The 27,138-nt window shown below is 39.3% G+C and overlaps 1 protein-coding gene across 3 annotated transcripts; it reads left to right on the top strand.

Annotated features, from left to right (window-relative positions):
* Positions 1-2,572: 2,572 nt before the first annotated feature.
* SPICE1 (spindle and centriole associated protein 1) lies at positions 2,573-26,741 on the top strand. Of its 3 annotated transcripts, none has more exons than XM_053935656.1 (17): positions 2,573-2,756; positions 3,215-3,262; positions 4,368-4,514; positions 8,376-8,478; positions 9,239-9,360; positions 10,899-10,987; positions 11,283-11,425; positions 11,652-11,792; positions 12,557-12,822; positions 16,095-16,226; positions 16,880-17,027; positions 18,480-18,596; positions 20,728-21,113; positions 22,443-22,614; positions 23,994-24,096; positions 24,429-24,507; positions 25,318-26,741. In XM_053935656.1, the coding sequence occupies exons 1-17, from the start codon at positions 2,670-2,672 to the stop codon at positions 25,369-25,371; spliced, it is 2,337 nt and encodes a 778-aa protein (XP_053791631.1). In that variant the 5' UTR covers positions 2,573-2,669; the 3' UTR covers positions 25,372-26,741. The 3 variants fall into 3 exon arrangements, with proteins under 3 accessions (XP_053791631.1, XP_053791630.1, XP_053791629.1); XM_053935655.1 differs by having other exon boundaries at positions 18,480-18,704; positions 25,533-26,741; XM_053935654.1 differs by having other exon boundaries at positions 18,480-18,704.
* Positions 26,742-27,138: the final 397 nt, after the last annotated feature.

Below are 27,138 nucleotides of genomic sequence, written 5' to 3'. Positions count from 1 at the left end.
ATGTATTTTGTAAAAGGACACATTTTTCCAGTATAAATAAAGCCCAGCATTGTGAGTGTCTCAAGGGAAGGAGAACTGTGCTGGATGAGAGGCTCACGAGAGTGTGGTTTTGAGTTTTTTGTTGATTTTTTTTTTCTATATAGCACAAATGCAGAAAATCTCATTGCTGTTAGGAGCAAAATAACAAAAAAAAAATCCCAAACCAGTAAAGAAACTACATTTCCCCTGGTAACCATGGCTGCAAAAAATATGCAGGATAGAGGCTATTACAAAAGAATTCCCTAAATCATACTAACTTAGAAAGGGAAATAGCATAAATGTATAACAAACCAAATTGTTTGGAAACCTGATGATTTAAAATTACTGTTTGCATATGTAGTCTCTGTCTTCTGTAAGCTCCTCTGCGAGTTATAGATGCTGTAAATGCTCAGCTGGCTTCTGCAGACATAATGCCACATTTTCAGACTGCTGAAGAATGACGAGAAGTGAAATGTAGACAGCTTTAAAGACGCCTGATAGAACCTGCTCCAACCTTTCTTATACGTGAGCAAAGTGTTTGAGAATACCCTGCTTGAATGAGAATTGTCTCTGGCTTTTGTTATATTTGCTTGTGTTAGGTATTTAACATTTATATATGATTGTAATTAATAATAGCAGAGAGGTTAAAGAGGTTTCAAAATAGATGATGTTATGACACAATTACACCTTTATTGCTTTCTTCTTCAGTAGGCCTTGTTCTTCAAGACAATTTAAAGCCATGTTAAGAGAGAATTCCAGATGTGCCCTTGATTTATTCTTTTCGCTTCCAAATTTTCAGACCAATACAGATTAATGAATTGCCTGGCATGGATTTCTCTTCCCACAGGCTGAACTCTGATGATCACTTTCAGGTGCATATGGTATCTATGTTGAGTGTCTAAATGGAAACTGAAGGCTGCAAGGTGCAACCTCCACATTTACAGCACTTCTTTAGAGGCAATTTCTGAAAGTATTTCTCTAATGCTTTTTTTTCCCCTCGTGATTTCCATCTTCTCCTTGTATCAAATGCAATACAATTCCTTCCCTCAATATATTAACCACTACCATCTGTACCTTCACATGAATCTTTTTACAGTGATGCTGGTAAAGCCAGAATTGCACTGATGGGGACCCTAAGCACCAGGAAATCTTGGTGAAATGGAAGAAGTTTTGAATGAAAAGCTGACAAACCTTCTGCCTTCACTTTCCAGCTCCCACAGACAAAATATTATGTTCATAATGTAACACAAAATGTGAAAAATGCCAATCACTTGTTTTAAAATTTTAAAAGTTTAATGGTAATAAAATGGTAATAAAAGTAGAGTAATAAGAATTTGGACAATCAGAGTTAGGACAATAAAGGACAATAAAAAAAAAGAAATATGGACAGTCCAGTCCTAGGGCAATTCAGCCCTGAAAGCACACATGCTAACAAAGGATTAACCCTTAAAAGCAGTAGCCTGTTACATATTCATATATTCATACATGATGCATAAATTATTTTCAAACAAAGGGTGTTCTCTGGTTATTGTCAACTTCTTCCCCTTAATCCTGGTGGCTCCTTAAAGATGGAGAGGAGGTGGAAGAATGTTTGTCTTTTCCAATAAGGAAGCATTAACTCTTTAGATGTCTTGTTGCTGTTATCTCTCTGCAAAGAATTTCTTGATTATCTCATCATTTTCTTGAGCTAGTTAAAAAAATATCTTGCATCTCTCAGTTTCTATTTTAGCATTATGTTATAACCTAAAACTGTATCTATCACACTACTTTATAAAGGTTAATACAGTAATACTAATTAATACAACATAACACATATAGTATTCCTTTGCAAAGAGCCAGTCATATAATATGCACTTCGCACAAAATGTTAACTGTAACCTTTTGGAGTAATTACATCATGTCTTCACCTGTGTGGAGGGAAGTGGAGGATCTGTGGCATATAATGGGGTAAATCTGTAGGGAATATATTGCACCCACCTGTGAACTCAATGACTCATATCAGAACCACCAGCTGCTTTACGGAAACCAGAAATTCCTGTGGCTTCCGAGGTACACCCTTCCTCGGTGGCACAGCTAACGAGATCTGTTTGTTACATGTAAACAAGGGCCACTCTTTAATTTCATATCACCTTAATTTCATGGCTCGTGTGACATTCTGCTCTGAACCACCTATAACAGCATCTCAAATACATTTTCGCACGGGGAAAATTCCAAGGCTTCCTCAGAGGGACACTGAGAGATATATCTGGAGGGTATCTGTAGCGAGGAGGGGTAACAGCAAAGTGAACAAGTAGGAAAGTTAAGGCGAGGCGAGATGGAAGACGACTGACAACGCCAGGAGCAGCTCCCGTGGAGTGGGCTGGAGCGGCAGGGCACTGCTCTGCTTAAGGGAGGCGGTGGGGGGGCGTCCCCTGCAGCCCTGAGGGCGAGCGGGGGCAGAGGCTGCTCCCTCACAGAAAGCCCGAGTGGCGCAGGAGCCGCATTGCCATTCCTGCGGCGACAGCGCACCCCCGGCTGGGAAACAGAGGAGGAGGAAGAGGAAAAGGAGGTGGAGGAAGAGGAGGCGGAGGAGGCCTCGCTCCGCCCCTCCCCTCAGGGCGGGCCGAACAAAGCCGGTGCCGTCGGCGGCGTCGCTCCCGCCCCTTCCCGCGATGTCGCTTCTCCGCGGGCCGCGGCCCCGCACCGCCGGCAGGAAGGGCCCCAGAAAGGCGGCGGCGGCGGCCAAGCGGGACTGGGATGTAAGTTCTCCCCGCTGCCGGGCGGCTTCTGCCGGAAAAAAAGGCACAGGAGCCTCCGTGCCCACGGCTGGGGGAGCCACCGCCCTCTGCAGGGGCTGCGCCGTGGAAACGCCCGGGTTGCGTGTGGGTTCGGGCGGGTAGACACGGCGTGTGCGAGAGGGACACGGCTCCTCTGGTTTCCTTGGCCCTGGTAGAGGCCAGGCCTCCTGCATCTCCTGGGGAAAGAGCACGCTCAGGTTTGGTGGAGGTCTCGTTTTTGGCGGCTGCCTCGCCGAGGGTGGAACGCTCTGCAGCGCCATGAAAGTGCACAGCAGTATAGTGTTAGGCTAATTGTAGTGCAGTTTAAAAGTTGTTTGGGGTTTTTTTTGTTTTGTTTTATTTTTTTTTTTAATAAAACTTAAAAAAAAAGTTTGCCCTCACTTGCGACTCTTGACGTGTTCCCCGGTTCCTTTTCACAGAGTACCGTCCATGATTTGACAGTGCACCGTGCAACCCCTGAGGATATTGTAAGTTCAATATCAGTCACTGCTCTATCCCTGAGGCAAGGACATTTAGCTGGTTGTCTGACATAAAAAGTGCTTATCGTGCTTACAGGGATATTTTCTGCCAATCTTAATCTCTTTTTCAAGCTTCTGAATGTGTTGTCTCTTTAGTGCTAGTTTTTTGTTTATGATACTGAGCATCCCCAGGTCTGGCAGTTGGTGTTCTTCAGTTTCCTGTTCCCACTGGGAAGCAGTAGCTGCAGTTTTTATTTCAATAAATTGCATGCCATCATAAAAGAATAAAAACATAAATACATGAAAGGTCAGTGGATTAGTTGAAGGTCTTACTTCTGCTGGGAAGGACTGAAAGATGTGTTTTTTCTGAGGAACCTCTCTAATTCTGAAAATACTCAATTTCCATTTAAACAATTTAAGACAATTTCTTTATACTGAGTGACCTGTTGATTGCGAAGTATGTGAATTCTTTGCAATAAACAGATCATGTGTATTTACAATTATTTAATTACATGTATTTAGATGTGTATTTACATTTTCTTGATAGCACTACTTACCAGGATGGAAGAGGCAGTATGAGCTATTATGATACGTTTTGACAGGTTTGTCAGGACAAATGGTCACAGTAGCAGAGAAAGACTTGATTCTACAAGTGTTTACCTTGATAGCTTCTAGAGACTTTAGCAAGCACCTCACATATTTAATTTCTTTAATTTGTATTTAAACCATATTTTTTCTGTATAATCGTTAGAAGAAGGGAGACACTATGTGTTGACTGACAATGTTAAATCAGGACAATGTCCTTTTATGCACCTTGCAAGTGCTAGTGTTTGGGTTTTGCCTCCCTTTACAGCTGAGAAAACTCTTGCTGAGTCAGTGGTGTAGGGCAGACAGAAATTGAGACTTCTCCCATTCACCTTTGGAACTGCTTTAAATTTGGATGATACTGATGGCATTTTACACTTGTGGATGCTTATGAGGTTGTCACTACTGTGAAGTTAATATAAATAATGTTTGATGCATGAATGATAAAATCAAGAAGAGCTTGTTAGCTTTGCTCTGCAAATTTTGCTTAAGACTGATTTTTGAAATTATTTCTTTTATGTTTCTGTAGGTCCGTCGCCGTGAAATACACAAATCCAAAAACAAAGCATTGGCACATCTGGAACTCCAAGAGAAAGCACTGAACAGAAAATGGAAGAAGCAAAGGCAACTGGATGCAGATTCCTTGGAGAAAAGGAAATTGGCTCTGATGCGTGAGGTGAGAGCTAAATTTGCACTTGCAGCCTGCTGCGGGTGATCTGCAGCACTCCTGGAAAACTGCTCGTGCACAGGGAAGCCACAATTGCTCCTCTTGTTGGACAACTTGATTTCATATATGCACATGCTGTGTGTGCTGCATGTATGCAGGGATTGGAGTAGACTGTCTGACAAACCAGCTGTTACCTAGAATTGCACATTTTACCCAGGTTGCCTGGCTATGCCCTTTGTAATTCTGCAGGCCTCTTTTCATCTGAACAGGAACTGTTTGCAGAGTTCAACTGTTGTAAAAAGTATGTGTATTCTTTGGGTTCTTATTGCCAGCTTGCCTTTTCTTCCTCATGTCTGACATTTTTCTTTGATGCAAATGTGAACATTTCTCTATCAGGGAGGCACATTGTTAATTTAAACAGAGAAAGTGCAGTGCCAAGGGGGCTGAAAGGGTGAGGCAAGAAGTTGTTAAGGGAGGAAAATTGATGCAATAAAGATTGATGAGCTATGGCTGACAAGCTTGTCATCTGAGGATTGAAAAGCTTGTTATCAGCATTCTAAAGCACTCTGACTGTAAATATATTACTGAATTTACTTTTGAATATTGAACTGTAGCAGTAAACCTAAGCCTAGTTAACAGAGAGTAGCTGTCACTGAAAAGTGGTGGTACCTCCCCTTTTTCACGTGCAGGTCACTCCTTCCGTGTGTTAAGAAAACTCATCTGAAAATTAGCTTTCAGACCTCTGTACTGGAACAGGCTGAGAATTGTTTCTGCTGGTAAAGAATGATGAATAATGTTCACTTAGCAGTCAAAATAAACATGATCTGCTAGTTATGTAAATGTGCAGTGGACTAACTATCACAATCTTCATTGTTTTGTCTTTTGTAATTTTTCAGAAGTCACTTTCTGATCTCTGAGAACATTCAGGCATAGACAAACAAATGCAAATACTTAGAATTGAAGGTCACCACCTAGTTTTCTATTACACCCCTGTTTCTCTGCAATCACAGTAGATTTTTTGTATTATGGATATTTCACTAATTACGACTCAGACTTGGACTTCAGTTACCTTGGTACTTTTCTGCCAAGGATATTTCAGCAGAGTATTCAAAAACCACTGTGAACTTCTACATGACTTTCCCTAATGCAGCCTAGTTTCAATAATACTTCCATGCAGAAATAAGTTCTGTTACACAAAAGGTAGATTTGACCATATTTTCTAATACTTGGCTGACCTACCTATTACGTGACTTCATTCTTTTGCAGATGTGAAACTCATGTTTAGGAAATAGTCTTCTATATTTGTTGCTGTTTCTAGTGAAAATGTACAAATCTCACATCCTCCTGGGTGTTTTTCCTCTTTATAGTTATTCAGTTTACTCTGTGTTTACTTCTGAATCAGTGAAAAGGAAGACAAAAGGAAATTATGCCAGGCAAGTTGAAATAAACCTGGCTGCTGCTGTTTCAAACACTGGTGTCTTCTTGTGTGTAGAGAAAAACAAAATAGAGTTACTATTTTCACCTCTCCCTAACTTAAATCTTGTTAATTGCCAGGTCCTGTTTTCCAAGTAACTGTGAAGACTGTCTCTCCCAGTAGAGCACAATCACTGCGAATTGTTTCCTTGTCTCTGTTACCTTGGTGATCTTTTTCTTTTAGTGTTGTGAGTGTAATTTTCTAAGCCTCTTGAATCCTGCTCAACTGCAAAAGACTCAAAGACAAAAACTGAGTTGTTGCTATTGGTGTTGTTTCTCATGTAGTTGTGTGTTGAACAGACAGACATTACAAAAGAGTTAAAAAATAGATAAGCAAAATTTTAATATTTTGGGGGTTCATCTGCATAAAAATCTGAATGAAAAGATAATGAGTTTACTCTGAAACTTAGGCCTGTGAATTTGTAGGTACCACACAGATTGGTCCTGTAGCAACTTATTAGCAACTTAACAAATAATGTTAGTGCATTGCACCAAATAGTAGAGGTAAATAGATTACTGTAGTGGAGAGATTTTAGGATGATTCCTGTTTATTTTGCTTTGATAACAATCTGAAACAGGAGGGAATGTGATTTTTAATGAAATTCGTAGGTGATACTAAACTGGGACAAAGCACACTGCTCAGTGAATTTGTCCAGGGCGTGTAAATGGGCCTAAAGGGATTACAAGATGATACCACTTTTTATTCTCATCACAAGCAAATGTGAGCTAATCTACCTTGGGAGCAATGCTCTAAAAACGTTCATAACGTGTTCAGCAGGAGGGTAGAGCTTAGAAACCTACTGATGCCAAAAAAGATCTAGTGAGGAGGGTAAAAACAAACTAATCAGGATAATTTTTGTCTGATGACACACATCACTCTAATTTTAATTATCTTCAGGAAATTAGTCATATAAACTTTTTTCCTTTTTTCTTTCTATATTTTTTTTTCTTCTGCCCATCTGGTCTAATAACTTTATCTAAAAACCTCTATTGTTTTGATGTCAGATGGAGATACTAGATTTAGTTTGTATCAGATGAGAAAATTGAACAGTGGTCTGAAAAATGAGATCTGTGAAGTGCTTGAAAGATGAATATTCACTGACTTGATAAATTATTATGAGAAGTCTAATTTATTGCAGTGCAATCAAGTTCAAAAGACTAGAAAAACATAAACTCAGATATGTGGGGATACTTCGACATAGCAAAGCATGTAGTAAAATAGGGGGTTGAGGACAAACAAGTGAAATGCCATTGCCTAGAATTTTTTGTATGAGGCTAGATGTAAGCCAGCAAACTTACCAAGGGACATTGAAAAGAACTCTGTGGAGATAACAGTATAGAGTACTGTGAAACCATTTCAAAACAGTTTCTTACGATTCTTGGAGGAACTAAAATTGTCAGTCAGTTTTCAAATTTAGAGTAAAGGGCATACATGAGCCTTTTCTATGAGGTCTTCTGAAGTACTCACAGTCTCTGGATCAATTTGATGAACCATGATGAAGGAGATAACTTACATATCTCCTCTCAGGTGTTTAAAAATATCTACCTTTTCCCCAGGTTGTGGGATATAATTTTACTAGTTTTCAATTTCCAGCTTTTGAATGAAGCCAGGCATCAGTGAGGAGCTTTAAATTGTGTTCTGCTCACAAAGCCCCATCCCCAGTCAGCTCCATTTGGCTCATGGTAACTGGATGCCTCTTGCTTTGCACTCCCAAGACATCCTTCCTTAGGAGGAACCTGTTGTGATGGATTTCAAATACTAGAGAGAGAATTTGAATACAGAAGCTGTATCTTCTGGAGATTCCCAAAATGTCTTCTGATGCCAGATGTAGTCAGCTGTGTTTACCTCTGTTGGAACTTTTGGTGGTATGTGGCTTAAGTTTTAGGTAGGGTTTTCAGGAGGCGAGACTGAGTGAAACAAGTCTGCTTGAATTGGTTTGAATATAATCAAATAGTACATGTTTTGGGTGTCAGATGTAGGTAAGTGTTCTATGACTTAACATTTAGATCAAATTATTAGGAATGCTGCTTTTTTTTTTTTTTATTGCTATATATGCTTTCTTTATGAGCATGTCATAAATACCCAGCCTCTTGTGTCAGGCTGGGAAGAGAAGAAGGAGTGAAAGGATTTGTTCTAAAGAGAGTCAGTGCTGATGGGGGCCTCAGAAGTAATAACTGTTTAATTTTTCAGAAAAACATGAATTCTAGTTACACCGAATGACGTATGGTGTTCTGATCTGTCTTATTTAGGATCTAATTGCACAATACCAACTTTGCAAATGTTCTCTTGTTGGCTGTTCTCTTGGTAACTGTTTAGAGGAACAGTACCAGAAAAAAAAAAAAATGGAAGTGATCAGTCTGCTCAATGTAAAGTTTTCTTATACACTGTACTTTCAGATTCTGTCTGATCAGTACCATTGGCAAGATGTATTGGAACGATCTGGTCAGGTTATGGCTGTGGCAAAAGACTTGCTTGAGGATGCTCCTCGCACACGAACAGGTAGAACATCTCATCTCTATGTGGTAGCACATTTAAGATGATCTCCTTGCTTTCCATGAATAGTCTTGCTTTGCAAAGCATTCTTGTTAACTGCTTTCATCTCCTTGTCTAACACGGTGTGATTGATCCCTGTTCATGTTGGTTGAAACACAGTTGAGGCTATCACCTCCTGTGGCAGGGAAGAGTGACTGATGGCTGGTTACTCCACTGTACTGCTCCACTGTGGAATTTCATATCAGTTGCTCTGAAACACCTCCACTCACCATTTCACAGCCAAGCTACTGGCCTGTGCAGAGCACCAGTTTGAGCTGCTGCAATAATTCTGATTCTCATTGCTGCATGAGCTGACTCTTTGCTCTTGGATATGGTTGAAGATTTATCAGCAGTATCAGCTTTTCCTTTTTTTTAATTTGGTTTGTGGATCCTTGTGCTGCTGGAAGGCAGGATTGGCTGTCTATATATGAAATCTTAAACCTAGGGGCTTTTCTCTGTAGGCTGTCATTCTCTTTTGTTCCTGGTGACTTTGATCTTGTAAGCTGCTTCTGCACAAGTGAATTTATGCAGGTGGGAAGGGCAAAAGCTGGATACGTGGTCCAGTGTATTAAATTAACCCTGTGGTTGGTCTTTGGTTGTTGTTTAAAGTGACATCCCTGTGACCCTTTTTGTGAAGTACAGGAGCTTGATTTTCAATACAAAGTCCTGCAACATAAGTACAGACCAAGCCCTCTGTGTTCTTCCCTGTGTTGTTTAATTCCTCTAGGTTTTCCTAATGTAACAATGGCTCCTAACTGTGACCTAGAATCATCTCAAGGACCCATTGTACAAAAAAGTCATCCTTCCAGTCAGCTTTCCATCCTTAGTGAATCTGTCATGGATTCCCAGGTAATGTATATTTTGTTCTATGCATACACATCCTGTGGATTTTTTGTTTAAACAAAATAAGACTATTCAAAGATAAGAGTTTCCAAGCAGAACTAAATTGGTTTTTGTTGATAACATTCACAGAAGACATGGTTAAACAGAAGTGAGTTTCTTTTGTGAGACTCTGGTAATTGTGATTTTTTGATTTAACTATTGGATATGAGAAACAAATACAATTGTGTCTTGTAGAAGCTCGCTCACATTAGCATGCCCTCCCTTTTAAATTCTGGAATTCCCAGAAAGAGTACAATTTGATTACAGTCTAAGAGAAGAACTTCTGTGTCAATTAATTGCCAGATTTCAGAATATGTCTCTGATTTACCAGTTATGTCTGCATATATGCGGACACAGCTATTTGTATCCCAGTACACTCCACAGCCTTGATGACTCCTAGAGGTTTAACTTTTAATATTTCACATTATTTTACATTTATTCAGATTTGTTGTAAACAATTTTAAAATTGTATAAAACTTAATTTAGTTTCCCTTTGTGCTCCATTTTTTTTAATAAGGATAATATTATGCATATTGTACCAGGAATGCTCACTGGGGTTTGAGAACAGGCATATGGTGCTCCCAGAAAACTTCCCTCAGATGAACACCAAACAGGCTGTTAGGAGCAAAAGTGATGGTGTCATATTCCCACAGTTCTCTACTTCCATTTCCTATCTTACAAAATATATCTGTAATTTGAGATATGGTACTTTTATGTTAGGTATTTTGGTGTGGCATTTGTTTTTCTGTGTTTTTTAATATGACAAGTGAACTGCAGCACCTTTGTAAGCTGTCACTGGATGCAAGCTGCAGAATAGGCTGAAATTTTTAAAAGAAACAGGTACTGATTGTGTGCCAAGCTTCTGGGAGTTCTTACGTGCCTACAAAAATCACAGTTAAAGGCTATCTGTGAAACCTACACAGCTGCTCAGAAACCTGGTAGTTTGAGCAACCCTGATTCCAAATTTGGTTGTTTGTATTTAGCTATAAATGTAGTACATAGGATTGTATTTTGTTCTGGTTGCATTTTACACTCGGACTATAAATGTAATTTTGCAGGTCTCATTATGAAGTTGTTTAGCTTGTAATGTCAAATGACTGAAATGTTACAAATGGTATGGATTCAGGTGGTTTTTCCATGTTTTGCCTGCTGTATCTCTGTTTTAGTACAGCCTTAACAGCTTTTATCCTCTAGTTTGCATGGATTTTCGTATTTAATATAAATCGTACAAAGAAAATATTGGTTATTGAATTAGTCACTTGCTGTGTTGTTTTCAGAGACAATTGTCAGTATCAGTGTTTCTTAGGTACTAAAGTCCCCCACAACTTCCTACAAAGGGCTTTGGATATGACCCTTTTTTTTTCCATGTGGTATTTTCATTTTACGTATGTTTTTGGGGAGGAAGATTAAAACCAATGTTTTTGGCTTTTTTCTTGAGACAATTCCATTAAATTGATCTCTAACTTCTTCTGAATTCTATTTTGTTTTCTTTGTCTCTTGAGAAGGCTCTTAATGAAGAGGAGGAGGAGGCATTATCAGAAGAAGATGGACACCATGATGTTTTGGGTTTCAAATCCAGCATCAATTCTGACAGGTCAGTACAAATACATCCATTTGGGTTTCCATCTGTTTGACACTGGAAACGGGTGGAGTCAAAAGGGTGTTGAATGTGTATAGTTAAGTTAGTTCTTCTGTTTCCCTTTGCCCTCCTTTCCTGATCTCAGAATTCCAGGGAAAGGCCTTGTTGTAACATTGAGACTGGGAATGAAAGTGAGCAGGGAACTCACCTGAGCAATTACAGATAATTTTAGGAGCTGTGTCAAGGCAGATAATCTGGAATCATGCCTTTGTCCTGTTACAATTCACTGTTACTCTTGTTTTGAATGTAGGCTACATCGGTTGTTGAGAAAAGAAAATTCCTTGGTGAATTCTCCGTTGTGGGTTGAAAAGAATATGAGAAAAACCACTTTATCACAGGAATCCAATGTGCCTCGGACTCCAACAAATGTTTCTCCTTCATTGGATCACTCAGGTTGGGTTTGCCAAATCACAGCAAGGTTGTTGAGCTGTTCATAGGATTCTGTCTGGAGTTCTTTCCTGAGTGGGGGTCAGAGACAGAAATGCATGCTAATTTGGCTCAGATATATTTCCAGACTAAAAAGCCAGCTCTTATTATAAAGTTACTCTATAACATACTATTATTAAGAACATGTGTGAAATATTTCACATGTACTTTTTTCTGTTTGTGTTTAAATCAGCCCTCAATGCTACCAGTGTAATCAAGAGAACCCATTCAAGACTTCAGAATGAAGACGAAGAAGAGTCTGTAGACTCCAGTGACACTGTGAGACAAGTGCTGAACCCGAACTCAAGGAAACAAAAGCAAATTGCAGCAAAGAGTTAAGTACTTTTAAAAATAAAATGCCCTTTATCCAAGGTCCTTAATGTTGTAAGAAAATGGGGGTTAGAAGAGATTTTTGGGAGTCATTGTAGGACCAATACCAAAGTTTGATGAGGGGGTCCTTGAGTCTTGAGCATTTCTCAGGCTGGATGTTCCACAGCTCCTTGTCGAGTGTATTTCCCCTGTATTCTGCACGTTCATTGGCAAAGCCAAGTCCATGGGAATTTGGGAACCATAAAACAGCCCTTTGAGGCTGCAGATTACCTTGCTGGTCATGGAGTTCTCTCCTGTGCAGGACTTCTCTTGTTCTGATCCAGATTTGTGTTCTTTGCTGCACAGATTAAGGATGCATTTCAGTCCCCATATTCTGCGTGTTTGTATGAGGGGACTGACATCAGTTACAAGGTGTAACATGAAAAAGGAGAGTTGCTTACTCTGTACAAGAAAGCAGCTGACATTTTTCATTAGCAAACTATTTCCATGCGTTTAACTGGAAAGGAGAAAAATACAAACAGGTCTATGCAAGATAAAAGCACCAAACAATTGTGCTTGAGAGGTACTACTGTGGCAGCAAAAAATGTGTTTTTAAGGATCTGAAAATAGCTGGAATAACTGGGGGACATTCTTTGATGGTCTGTTTCATCTTATGGCAAGAGAGGATGTTTCCTTTGATTTACTTCAATAAAAAATGCAATTTCATTAGTACTGCATAGATCTCTAAACAAGTTGAAATTCCAATTACCTCTTTTTCTTCTCCTTCAGTGAAAAGAAAGCAAGCTGAACAGAGCTCTGCAAGACAGAAGAGAGGTGATTCTCCAGCTAATTTAATCCAGACTGACCTTCAGAGGGACAACAAACCCAGCCTAGATGTTCTCAGCCACATGATCCAGGAAGTAGAGCATGAACTGGAGGAATATGAGCGATGTACAGGTCGTGAGGTCCCAAAAAAAGAGAGAAGTGAAGGCCTATCTGGGTTTACTCTGTCACTGGTGAACGCTCTCTGTCGCTTGATGCGCTATCTCAAAGAGGTGAGAGACTTAGAACTGCTCCTGGAGAGTGAGTGAAGAAGGGTGTAAAGTTATTTTACAGATGGGAACTTTGGTCTTTTCTGGCTTCCAAGCATTTTGCATTGAACTCTGATTATCATTATTTATTATTAGGTTTGCATGCAATTAGGACTTAAAACTTTTGGTTTGTCAGGAACTGGTTTGTTAGGAATTGGTATCCCTAGTGAAAATGGAGGAGTTGACTGCAGTGGAAGTCTCTGTATCTAAGGGCAGAAAATACCAATTGAAATAATTTAAAATTATTATTTACATATACTCAGAGTTGTAGCAGGGTAATAACTACAGCATTGTTTGCAAATTCACTTTCTTCCTTCACCTCCCAAAGGTGATGCTGTTGTCATGAGAGCAGTAGACCCAAATCCTCTATTTTCCTTGAGGGATTCCTTAGTCCTCTTTTACTATCCAGAACAGAAACTTTACCTTAAGCAAGAATGACCTGAAGTGCTCACTGTAACAATGCACATCTGGGAATGAATGGAATTCCATAAAGAAGATCACCTGTGTTCCATGTAGAAGCTTTTTTTTTTTTTTTTAATAAAAGGAAAATCAAAAAGTGTTCTAGTTCATCTGTATCCCAGAGCTATTAAGGGGCAGCAGTGTCTCACGGATTCATTTGGTCTATGTGACATTTTAAACTAGTTCATGACAGCTCCTGCACTCCTAATAGGTGCAGCAGAATATATTATCTAAATGCTAATGCTCTATTTCATACCAAAGGTAATAGATCTCTAATGAATGTGTAACTGTCTAATTTTGGTTCCTTTTCAGAAGGTATGATAATTGAAAGGGGGAAACCCATCTTATTTTAAAATTCTAATTTTTTTTTTTCTTACCAGATGTATAATAACTTAATCCTTGTATTCCTCTGATTTAATCTGTATGGAAGAATTTACTTTGATTAAGTCCTGGAAGTAAATAGTAAATAATCAATCCAATAGTGAAAAGCACCTGCCATCAGAAGATGGACTTCAGCTGAGAAAGTCATACATTTTAAAACAAGTTAATAATGCTTGGTTTTTGTTAAAATTGTAATACCAAAGCGGAGAATTAAATTTGGTTCTTTTGCCTAAGGAACCTTCTTTTGGTTCTTCTAAGATCCTAAGGAAGGATCTTAAAATTTTTCTGTAACATTCTGTAGAATATTTTCTGTTTATTAGGAATACATCAATTTAATATAATCCAGTTTATGTTTATAAATGTAATTGCTGTTATAATCTTATTTAGATCATCTTTAATTTTTCTACAGAAATGAGTTATTCCTGACCCACAGACCTCTTCCAAAGCTACTCTCATTTTTCTTGTTACCATTCCATCCTTCCAGAAGTTGATTGTTTGCATAATTGTCTGCCACACACAAAATTTACTACCTAAATTCTTAAGTAAGCAATATTACAAAGTCATCAAGCTGCATAATGTGGTTAATTGTATTCAGGCTTGCTTGAGATGGATACTGCATTCATATTCTAAAGTGACTTTTCTCCTTTGCAGGGAGGTTTGATTGCAATTACAATTTGATAATTTGCTGGGAAGAAGCCCAGCTTGTCTTGAGTGTTTCATAAAAGCTGGTCCCTGTGATGCCAGACATAGATCAAGCACTTGTGTGCACCATCTGTCTTGCCTAGCCAACAGTTAGCAGACTTCCAATGCCTGAATTATAACTGACAGTGCTTTTTTAAAAAAATTACTTTGCAGGGGATATTTAGAAAGCTCCTGATTTTAGTTAAACAGTCAGTTAGACAGTCAGTCTTCATGAGGTTTCAAAGCTTTTAGAGATTCCCTTCCTCTCCTTCCAGTTTTGCTGCAGAAAATCAGAAGGGTTGCAATAAAGGATGTTGCCTAATTTATTCTTAAAATTGAATCTAAAAAGTAGGAAGAGAAACTTGAATTCAGGAATCTTCCATGAAAGTGTTTTTATTAAGTGATTAACAAACCAACACCTATAAGAAGGAAATAATGACTATGGAAGAGGCTAGAGAAAAGGAGGAAAAGAAACTTCTGAAATGTTTGCAAAACCATATGAAATGCTTAAAGGGAAATGGATAAATCTGCCTTGGTTTCTAAACTAATTTTTAGATCACCTTCCAGATTTAGAATTAATCAGCTTTCTCATTCTGCTGAGAAAGCTGTTTCTTTGGCAGACCCACATGACAAAAAGAGTATGGGCATATTCCCTGGCTCTGTGCTGCTCTTTTCTCCCTGTCTGCTGCATGTTCTGGTGCAGTGTTAGAGCTCCCATGATTAGAGCCACACCTGGCAGTGGGCTGGGACGAAAATACTTCTTTCAGGGTATACCAGACCTAAATCCTACCTGGGGATAGGAATAGCTGTTAACCCTGATAGTTTCCCTGTGCATAAATGTAAGACAGAGCTGCTTGGAAGCTTGTCCTCCAAGACTAGGTTAGTGCTGTGTAGGATTAGTAGATACAGTAGCTCATCCAGATGATCTAAGGCATCAGAAGCTTCATTGCTGATGCCAGGGTAGAAGTGCTTCTTTTGTGATGTCCTTGATTTCTGAAAAGAGAATACCAGGTACAGTTTTTTTTTTTTTTAATCCATTTTCTGAGCCAGCATGCTTCACTTGGATCAATTAAAAAAAACCCTTTTCTCTCTAGCTGGAAAGGAAACAGAAAATGGATGGTTTGCCTCTCATATACTTAAGGGAGGTGTATCTGCCTGTCTTTGTGTCTAGTGGCAGCATCCATGAATTAGTCTCAAAAATATTCATTCATTCATTTCATGTGAATGCAGAGCTGTTTGGTTATCATACCTTTAAAACCCTCTAGAACTTTTTCTCTGTGATGGAAAACATTAGAAAACAAGTACATTCTCCTTTACTTAGTCAAAATTGTCTTCATTAATGAATTAGGGAAACTAAAGATTAGGCACAAGTAGCATGGGAAACTGACAAGCATTAGCACACCTGGAATTATTTGATTCTTGCATGAAGATTCAGTGACTTAAGACACTGTATCTGTGCAAAGAGAAAATGCTTTTAGTTATAGCCTGTAAAGGCAGAAGAGCAAGGATTCCCTGCAGCGTCCTGGAGGATCAAAGATACACAGTAAGCTCTCTGACAGTTCTCAAAGTGAGATAATTTGATTTTGTCATGAAAGTAATGAAGCTTTGCAGTAGTGGGAAAAGCTGTTACATTATGATGTCTTAATGACTCCTGTTTTCAAATAAGAATCTGTATTGGTTTATAGTAAGTTTTCAGTTATTTTCTCCATCTTTAGGCTGAAATGCAGCTGCATGAGAAAGAGATGGTGAGGCAGCAGCAGAAGGAGATGTTGAATGAACACAGGGAACTGATTGATGCTCTGACTGCTGAGGTCCTTCAAGTAAGGGAAGAAAACATTACTATGCAGGTACTGAGCCCCCCCCCCCTTGCTTTTTAGCCATCAGGATAATGTGTTAGAATTCTGAATTCTGTTGCAAATATGGGCTGAGGTGCATTGTCTCATGTTCTGGAGATTTTAACCATAAACAGAAAGAAAGTGATAAAACTGAATGAGGAGCCCAAGAATTACAGTAGCAGGTATGGGTATGAAATGCTTGGAAAGTTGTTTGTTTATCTTCATTTAACTTCAAAGCCTGAGAAAGTGCCCGTTCTGTGAAATTGACCTTTACTTTATCCATCTAAAAGTTTAGGCATCTTCCTTCACACTTCTATACTGTTAATGCTGCTGGAGCAATGAGTAGATGTAATACTACATTTTCCTTTTTTTTAGTTTCCAGTGGAGGGAGATTTGATGATTGGCTGCATTTGGGAATGATGCAATTAAGAAACCTTAGAGAGGAAGTAACATCATGAGTAAGAAAAGGCAAAACAAATTATTTGTAAGTGAGAAACATGGAAACAAAAGTATTTAATCCTCACTGAAATCCTACAGAATCACACGGTAGTATTAAGAGGCCAACTTTCTTCTCAGGACTTCTTGTAGTATATAATTTTCTAAATGATGTTGGTAGAACACAAATTTCTGTAATACTGTGTATGGGGTTTTTTTTCCTCCTTTAGAAGAAACTTCAGCAATACATGACAGTAACAGATCAAAAGCTGATGTGTCTCACACAAGCATTTAAAGGCCTCCCTTTGGTAGAATCTGAAAGAGAACAAAGTCCAAAACATTTTGGAATTGCAAGCAGAGGCCCAACAAACAGCCAAGGTGCGTACAATGAATGCGTGAAGGATGAAAGGGGAGTTGTTACTTTATCCCTGTAGTGGAAAATCTGGTATTTAATAGATGCCTGCTTGCACAAGTTCCTCTTGCAAGAGTGTAAATGTCACTTCTGTAAATTCACAGGCCATAGGTTCTGCTGTGAGCACAAGCAAAAGAGGAGAGTAGCTTTCCCCATTAAGGTGGCTTCCAAAGTCAGTTTCATTCTGAGGCTTTTAAAAGAACTCCAGAAACCCAAATAAGTCAAACCCAACAGAAACAGCATCTCAGCTTCCTGTTGCTGAGCAGCCTGACAGTCAGACGTTGGTTCTTCCATAAGACACTGGAGGTCGCTGCTGACCAAAACAGCAGCAGCTGAGACCCGGAACCAGCCAGTCAGAGAGGTGTCACTTGGTGTTTGTGACTCTGTGTGATAGCAAAGTGACCAGCTGAGTGATGTGTGACATGAAGACAGGCTAAGCTGAGCCAGTAGATTGGTGGCCAGACTAACCAAACATGATCCACCTTGGACTGTTAACCACCTTTCACCACTGAGTTTCCTCCCAGCTGTCTTTCCTGGTCAGTTGTTTAAATGCATTGCTTTTGCTCCCAGTAACTTCTTATGAGACTCCCAAGATTTTTCAGAGTTACTTGTATTCCATAGTTAAATGTTGGTTTTGTGAATCTTCTGTAGCTAAAAGCTTTCTTCCTGGAAGGATTTTCTTCTTTGGAAGAAGCCACATGCCAGATCCTTTTTTATGTGATTGACCCAGGCCTTGTAAAAGCAAACAAAAGGAAGGCACCCCCCAAATATAAAGTCCAAAAGTCAGAAAAGCACCCGTCAAGAAAACCCCAACCTAACACCCAAACCTTCACATTCAACAATTCTACAGCACTAGAATTTTCAAACCTCTTCCTTAGTTAAAGGAAGAATATTTTTTTAACTGAAGAGATGTCTCATTTGAATTAAATTATAATAAGGTAAACAGAGCTCAAAAAAGCCTTGAATTGTTTTCTAACATCACTGTTGCCATCAAATTTATAATATGGGAGATTAGGAGAACTGCATAAGTCTGATTTTCTCAAAAGAATGTTGCCAAATGCAGCTCAGATACCTGTTCAAGTCATGTATCTGTAAGTCTTGTGCATGAGCTACAAACAGATCTCATGCTACTGTCCTGAAATTATGAGGCTATGTGTAGGAGTTCTTCCTGCTCTTATGGCCAGTAAAGATTTCTAATTTGCTTGAGTGAAAGAATTCTGTACCTGGACATCAGAAGAAAGGTGTGGAACATACTCTACTCTTGTCTGTCTTTTCAGGTGTCTGAACATAGAAGTTGTTACTGATATTTTTCCCACACTGCTATTTTGCTAGAAGTAGTTTTTGTTCCTTTTTTTTGTTTGTTTGGTTTGTTTTGTTCATTTGTTTAACTTTTATCCCTGCTTCTTCTTTTTCTTTAGAAAAACCTGATTTGACCTACTCTGAGCCCAGGACTGAAGCAGGCACTAGGGAAAATATGCTGAAATTTCCACAGGAAGAACTTCCTTTCACATGTCACCCAGGGCCAGGTGCCTCAGGTAATATGAGACCTGGTAGAAGCTTCCCAGCTCACGTCTTCCAGCCAGCTGTGCTGTTGTCCCCACCACAGCAGAAAAGCAGTCAGGAATTGTCTTCCCTCCTGAATGGTGAGATCTCTGACTGCAGTAGACTTAGGAGTCTGTGTTGTGTGTTACTGTTTCAATCTCACACTACCTCTGAAGATGTATTTTCCATGGAAAATGTTTCATCTGTATGCCTAGATATATTGGCCCTGTAGCTGGAATATCCTACTGCTGCACCCAGATACGCATTTCCTTTGTTACTATGCCTGTTGCTGGACAACGTTTACACTTCCTGTTTTCCATCTGCTGGCAGCAGTCCTGCCAGAGACAATCCAGGCTGACATTTTTATTCTGTACTCATTTTTATTATCTTATTTGTGTGATTGCTGAAGCTCTTTGTCAATGACCTACAGCACATCATTTCAGATTTCCATTTGCTGATGGTGTAATCCAGCCTCCATCACCTTTAATGGTGGGACCACTGAAGCCTAGAACTTCTGTTTCTGCAATGTTGCAGACACAACAGGATGTCTGTAGGCTGTGTGCTCCTGCTTTGAGCCAATCTTCCCAGCAAAGGGGTTTTTAGAAGCTGTGGGAGCCAGGTTCCCATTGGGTTTCATTCAATACACAGGAAATGGTTGAGGAAATTTTATGTCCAACTGTGTTGCCAGATAACCAGGTAACTCAGTCATGTGTCGGTATCCATAGCTCAGTTCCAGTTCATGGGAGGAAGAAATTTCATCAGAGTGATTGGGGAAGGTGTTTCTCATTTATCCTTACTGAAGTTAGCAGAAAGAAGCACTCTGTGATTCTAAAACTGAGCTGTTTCCTGCTGCAATTGTCACTGAAAGCACATGCATCCCACTGGACATGCCAGGGGCCTGGATAACACCCTTGTTGAGAGGCAGATAATTACATCCATGGCTAAATTGGCCATTACATCCAGAGTGATGGTGGCTGACAAGAAGGAGGGTACAGGAGTGGGTTTTGGGGTTTTCCTCCTTTTTCCTCCCTTTCAGCTATTGTTCTGTAAGCCTTTTCCAAGTCAGAAAAACAACCAAAAGTCCTTTTGGTTTTTAAGGAGTTGGCTGGGCAATTGGAAGTTTATATCCAGTTCAGCCACTTGGTGGGCTGCTGTGCTGTGTGGAGGTGCATAAACAATCTGGAGGAAATGAACAGAAGGTCTTGCTCTACAAAGAGCTATGTCTGGTTTCAGTCCCATTGAGAACTGTCAGATTTCTTCTGTCATTTGAAACAGCAATGCAGAACTGTATTCCAAGATTCTTCTAAAATATATTGTTCTTCTCTTAAGACTGATGCTAAATGGCCCAACAAATGTTAAACTTAATGAATGTTTCTTTATGCTCATAGCTTCATAAAACACACTTGAGTGTAATTTTTGAAGTGTTCATCTCTGCTCAAGAGGCAAAAACTAAAGCTTGTGAAGGAATGGGCTATTTGGTGCATGAAGCATAGAAAATCTGCTTTTGGTAACAAAAGTCTGGACTTTTGCTGGAGCATGTAGCAGCAGACAGTGCTGTAACTGTAGACAAGTCTCTGTGGTGTATTATCTCTTTGCTGATGATGACCACAAAAAAATACCTCACTATTTTTGTTGGCTACAGTGCTTGCTCTTTAGGGGCTAAGTAGTTAGTTTATTATCATGCCAAAAGTCTTGTATATTTTTCTTTTAGAATCCTAAAAGTTTTGTTAATAACCAAATACAAATATCAAAACTGAAATGAAAATTTAGTTTATCAGGTAAGGTAACTGAATTTTTGAAAATGGAAGACTTAACTAAGACGTAGTATTTGATCTGTCAGCTAAGAAATTCAAAACATTTTATCTTCTTAGTGACTACTCGGTCAATCTTGAATTAAATCATTTGAATGTAAGACTGTTTGCAATAGGAAATACCTAGTGAATTCTTACAGCGGGATATTGCATAAAGTGGTTTTGATCAGTACCATAACACCATTCAGGCCAGATGTTACAATTCAAATTCCTACTTGATTATTAGTAACCTGATGCAATAAAGTCACTTTTAGTCTCCTCAGTGAGGATCTCCTGTCACTGTTCTTACTGTTTCTTTATTTCGTGTTTGTAGTGTTTGCAGCCATTTCCCAGTCCCCTGAAAGAGAACCATGCAAGGAAAGGAGCTTACCTTCCTCCCTGAGGACACAGAGCACAACTGAGGAGAACTGCCCCATGTCTCAAAGGCAGCCAATTCCTCCTGCAGACAAAGACTTAGAGAGTTCCCGTGAGAAAACCAATCTGTCCTGCCTGGGTGACACTGGAAAAAACAGCATAGCTGAAGAGTTCCTTCTAAATGGTGATCTGCTGGGACAAATAGCTGAGCTCACACGGCAGAATGCTCTAATTAAAGCTCAACTGAGCAAATTCAGAGGTGTCCCTGGAGACAAAAGTGATTGTCTGCATCAGCCAGACTTGACACTAAATACAGATCCCAGTCCAGACTCTTCACAAGGACAGGTCAGAATTGAACAGAAAAGGAAGGCTGGATCTCCTTTCTGCTGATCTGCTTTCCCATAGTTTACTGGTGCTTTTTTGTATTTCATGTTGTCACTTAGTATTTGTTTGCTTGGAGACTTGTGATTTTTGTTATTATTCCATAAGCAAATCAGCAGTAGTTTCTTATATTGGGCCTATGTTGTACATGGGTTCTGAAGAAGGTTATAAGGTTATGCTGCAGAAAGAGGTGGTGTTGCAATGTGATCCAAGCTCTTGTAGTTTGGATGCTGTTAGCAGTGAAAGCACTGCACCACCCCCCAGCTTCTTGTCAAGCTTGTAAAATGCATATTTAAAGCCATGTCATACATCTCCTCTGCTACTCTGACCCAAAAGCAGATGAGATTCAAGTTAGTGCAAGTACATCTTTTGCAAATGTTTGATCATAGTGTATGTGCTTGTTGGGTATGTCTTGTCAGTCCTCTTCTGTGAAAATCCCAAAGATTTTGGGAAAGAGAGACCTTGAAGGCTTCTGTTTTAAGAGGAAAAAAATCAACCTGCAGCTAAGCAGTTACTCAGTAGGATCCCAGTGAGTGAAGTTAACATCACAAAAACATCCCTGTTCTTGCTATTGTCTTTTGTTCTATCACAGTGGCTGATTGACTCTTAAATTAAGGGTCCTAAAGATTGTTAATTTCTTCATTTAAATGTAGGCTGAGTGTGTTGTCACTTTCCACACTGGGGTATATTGTGTAATATTTAGTCATTTGGTTGTACAAGTTGATGCAAACCATTAGTAAGTGTTGTTTTTGTGGAAGCAATTAGCGAGAGGGAGGGAAGAGGTCAAAGAAATCAAAATCTGGCATAAATATGTGTTCCAGGACACTTAGGCCAGAAACCTGCTTTTGCTTCCCCACACCCTCCTGAATATGTGTGTCTCTGATTAAGTATATTCTTAATTGTAGTTAATTGCTGGGTGTTTATTTGGTTTGCGTTTGGTGTTTTTTTGGGGGTGGGCGGTTGTGTTTTGGGGGATTTTTTGTGGTTTAGGGGCTTTTTTTTGGGTGAGGGTTGGGTTTTTTTTTCTTTCTCAAATTATATGGACAAGAGCTGTATTTTTCCTACTTGAGGGAAGACCAGTATAAAATACTGTAATGTTTAATCAGTTGAGGACTTAGATCCAGGACAGTAAAAGGGCCAAAATCAGGTTTTACACAGAAGAGCTACATAATTATATTCACTTTCAGTTTGAAAATGAAATGCATAGAAGTACTTGAAATATATTGTGTGCCCTCCTTTAGGGTGAAAATTGTAAATATTTCATTGGAAGTAATTATCCCATTATCCAAGTAGAGTCATCTCATGACACCGAAGAGTTTGGAGGAAAGAATAGCGGAGCTGAATCGCCAGAGCACAGAAGCACGGGATAAACTGTTGCAGTTGATAGACCAGCAGAAATCAGCTGCTGCTGACATGGTCCCTCCAATGCTGTCTCCTGTTCCAACCCCATCCCTGAATTACACTGGTAAGTACCCAGCTTCAGGAGAAACAAAAACTAGTCAGTGTTTTTCTCCTTTGGGGGGAGTCCTTATCTCACTGGATCAGTGGTCGTGGTCAGAAGTACACTTGTTGTTAATGCCTGTGTGGTACAAACACCTGTTACTTCAGAGAGCTAAAAATGTATCAGCTAAACCTCTGTTAAAGTTATCTTCTTAGTAATTAGTCTGCTGCAAGTACTGTGCTTCATGTTAAGCTTGTTCTTTGCTTTGTTCTTGTCTGAAGAACAGGTGCTACATTTGGACATTAGTAGGAACTTCTTTACAGAAAGGGTTGTTTGGCATTGGAATGGGCTGCACAGGGAGGTGGTGGAGTCACCATCCCTGGAAGTGCTTAAGGAAAGACTGGACATGGCAGACAGTGCCTTGGTCTGTTTGACAAGGTGGTGTTCAAAGGTTGGAGGCGATGATTTCTGGTGTCTTTTTCAACTTAATTGATTGTGATGGTCCCTGGTGGTCAGCACTGGGCTTTTTAATCAGCCCTCTATCGTGCAGAATCTTGGGTGAAAAAGACTGAAGTATTTACATCAGGCTTCTAAAATTTATGGCAGAGTGGTCATCCTACTCTCAACCCCATTTTAGTTTCTGTCTTTTGGGTACTCTTTCCATCAGACTGTCTTGCTGAGTTACTGCCTGTGCTAATAGAAAGGAATAACTGGAGCTTCCAGTCATGTAAAGAGGTAAATTAGCTTAGGGAATATACTTGCTGGTTCAAGATTCATAGATTAGCTGCCATATGTAACTATTAAAAAAATTACTTTGCAGGAGGTCAGGGCTGCTTTCTTTTCATATTGTCATTACAAGCAGAACTGCTTGTGACCTTATACAGGTCAGAGACACCTGTCCTTTCCCCTTGTGAAACCACAGAGGATGTATAAGGGGGGGAGGGACTTGGAGAGAGGAAGAAGGGGGAGGAGGGAGCAGTGTGTGGGCATTTACATGCAGGTGCCCATGCAGAACTCCTGGGTCAGTTCATAACACTTGCAATGCTTGTTTGGCTGTTGTAATGTAAATTCAGCACAGTAAGTAAAATCTTAAAGCAACAAAGGTGAGAGATCAGGAGTCTCTAAGCCTGTAATTGCCAAAAACCAGAAAATTTAACTGTGGAAGAATCATTCTATATATGTGAGCATTGTCTGTAGTTGCTCTGAGTCTCTGCTTTCATTGTCAGTCATTTTTCAGAAAGTGAGTGTGAGGTTGATGTTTAACCTGATGTTTTATTTCTGGTCTGTGTATTTGTGCAATTGGAAAGAGGTTGTGATGCCTCTGGAAAAAATGGTAAAACAAAATGAATGTTGTGCAATGTTGCTGTGTTCTCATCAGAACCAAGCAATTATTTATCACCTAGAAAATGCAAGGAGGACAGCTGAAGTGTCTGTTCCCATGGCAGTGGCTGTGGACAGCTCCAAGGATGGCAGTGTTCCTTATGCCAGTATGACCAGTATAAGAAGGTAAAACTTCACCCTTTACTGTTTCATATTTGTCGTATCTTAATTACTGATGCAACAGAAATTGAACACAATGGAGAAATTGCAGTGTGTTTTTTTTGGCTTTGTGGATTTTCCCTTACTTTCTCACATTAAATTCTGCAAATGGGACAAAGGTCTAATAGCTTTTTCACAACTTCCTTTGTTTGTATTTAAAATGTCTGCAATCTGACACAAGACTGATGAGATGTGTTGTTGATGACTGCTGATGAGGGGTCTTAACTCAGGATCAGAAATAATATTCTAGTAGTCACTTCCATTTTTCACTTTTTAAATCTTACTTTGAATATTTCCAGGACTGTAGGAGACTCCAGCAAACCTTTAAGTGCCACATCAGAAAGTGCCAAATTAACTTCTGTCAGCCAAAGACCAAAGGTGAGACTGAAAAATCTTCAGCCAGAAAATTTTAATATGTTGTCATAAAATGGAAAAAATAATCATGATATGGATGAAGGGAGGCAAGATCTGTCCTGTTTTAAATATACCAAGGCTATTATCAATCACTTAGTGACAGGTTGGATTACAGACAATTGTTAAGAAGAGACGTGAGAATTAGTGACAGTCATTATTTTCTGCCACAGAGTTGTTTATAAGTAACCCTTTTCTGCTGTGGAATCTTTGTGTGTTAGAACTGGAAACCTTTAGAAGTCTTTCCCTGGTTGCTCCAGAGAATTTCAAGCCATGATTATGACATAATGGTAGAACCGCAGACAAGAGGCAAGCAAGCTATTACCTAGCTGTTGCACAAGTCAGTTGCTGAAGGAGGAATCAATCCAAATGTAAAGAAAGCCCCAGTCTAGATTTCTGACTCCCGATGTGCAAAGAAAAGGGTAGACTGTGCTGAGATGCTTTGACAGGGAGATCTGCAATGGTACAGACTGATAAATTCATGAGCTGTTTATAGGCTTGAAAGCAACCATGAGGACATATCAATGACCTATTTCCTGGTGTCCAAAATAACCTAAATTAGGACTGATAAGAAGAACAGAATTATGGTCCAGGACTTGCTATCCTGACAGCAAGCTATAGATCCCTAGAAGGGAAATCTGAAATTATTAAGGTAGGTATGGCTTGAAGTAGGTGGTGTGACTCCCTCCATGGTGCCAATGGCAGACAACAGTCCTAACACACAGGTTTATGGGAAATACACTGTATATTAATCTCAACTGATTTCTTCTTTTACAGATAGAAAAGCAAAAAGAAGAAGGATGGTTTGCATTGTCAATGCATGTTATGTAAAGGAAGCTGACCTCAAGTCCTGTATTTTTAAAATATTTTTAATGAACTACAAATAAATCACAATCTCTCTCTACAGATATGCAGTTTAACTCTGAAGTGTTTTCATGTCAGTGCCATTAGTATGAAAAGGCCCATGTGCTTACTGTATTTATGCCCTACAGAGCACTCTAGGAAGCCCTGGAAATGAGTTTCTGAGCTGGACACACTGACCTTACACCTTTCCTGAGGTTGTAAACTCAGACTGCTGGAGCTTTACAAGTGAGCACCTTGATACCTCTGTTAGGTATGCTGAAGGCAGAAGGTTTTAGAAATTGCCTGTGAAACTTTCTGGAGCGTATATTTGCACAAGATATGGGAATAAAACATCAGGAAGAACTGAGATGAGGGAAGGTATCTGCATTGAGAAGGAACCTGGAGATTAGGAAGCCAGTCTGTTTCTGGTGGATAAGTATTTGCATCAGAAAGAATTTATTCCTCTGTGGTTTACAGTTGCTCCCAAAAAATGTGTTTTCTGTGCAGTTAACATGTTAGAGATTGCATCTGGACTGGAGGTTTGCTTTTCAAAAATCTAATTTAATATTTTTATAGTAAATATAAAGTGAGTATTTGAAGTTAAAATCAGAATCTTTATTTGCAATGTACTAAAGTATGCAGTCTTTCATGTAACAGAAAACGAATACATATAATTGTATTAAGCTGGTTTGCTGTGTGTTTATGTAATATTCTATTGGCCATGGTTCTTATATTGGTTTTATTTGACTTTTTAAAGTAGTCATTATTTTATTAGCAATGATTACCTATTAAATTTAAGACTTTGAGGAAATTCTTCATTAATTGTTCCTTACATTGTAGTAAACCTTGCCAAAAAAATTTATGATGGAGATCTATAAAATGAAAACAATTTGCAAGTCTGGGAAAGAAAATAGCTGCAAGTATCAAAACCAGACTTTTTTTTTAACTGTGAAATTTCCTCCTAAAGGTAGTGATAGGATGGAGCCAGCCTCTGTCCTTTCAGTCAGTTCAGTTATAGGAGAATGAAGAAAATATGCTGGTTTTTTTTTCTGTTTCGTTTTTTGTAAAGGAAAGGTTCTTCTAAACAGATCTAGAAAATAAAAAAGTGGGATTCAAAAGAGGATCTGTTCAAATATTCATTGGCACTTCCATTATTTTCCCAGTGTTAACTTTGGGAAGTGAAGAAGGTTTATATTTCTGTATTTTGTGAAATAACAGTTAAAATTGCTTGGAAGAAATCCCTCAACTCATGAAGAGACACCATAGTGCCACAGATAATGCTGTTGCCTCTGCTAATGTTTGCTACAAATGCTCTGTAATTAATGAGAATTCCTTTTAGAATACAGGATTGGAGTTAATCCTTTGAGTCATCTATTTTCTTTAACTTGGAAGTCTCTAGGTGGGAGGGGACACTTCCACTCCAGATGTCTCCAGTCACCGCCCACCATCTCCTCCACAGCCTGTGAATTCCTGTGGTTCAGGCTGGGGTCACACAGTGTTCTGTGGTTAGAAATAAGCTGCCCGTGGGATGTCATGGAAGTGTGTTTGCTGGAATGCTGAAGGCTAGTAAAGCTCAAGGCAGTGCCTGAGAAACTGCTAGTGCAGGGAGTTTTATGGGGGGTTGTTTTTTTGTCTGTTCTAGACCAAGAAACAAACTGCAGCTGTTGCTAGAGTTAGCTCACCAACTCAAGCTTTGGTGCTTGATAAGCAGACTGGCCTGTACCTGTCTGAAACAAAATGCTGACTCTCATGAGA

Source organism: Vidua chalybeata, chromosome 2 (assembly GCF_026979565.1).
Source record: "Vidua chalybeata isolate OUT-0048 chromosome 2, bVidCha1 merged haplotype, whole genome shotgun sequence".
Classification (NCBI taxonomy): Eukaryota; Metazoa; Chordata; class Aves; order Passeriformes; family Viduidae; genus Vidua; species Vidua chalybeata.
This window is presented reverse-complemented; position numbering and strand designations above follow the sequence as displayed.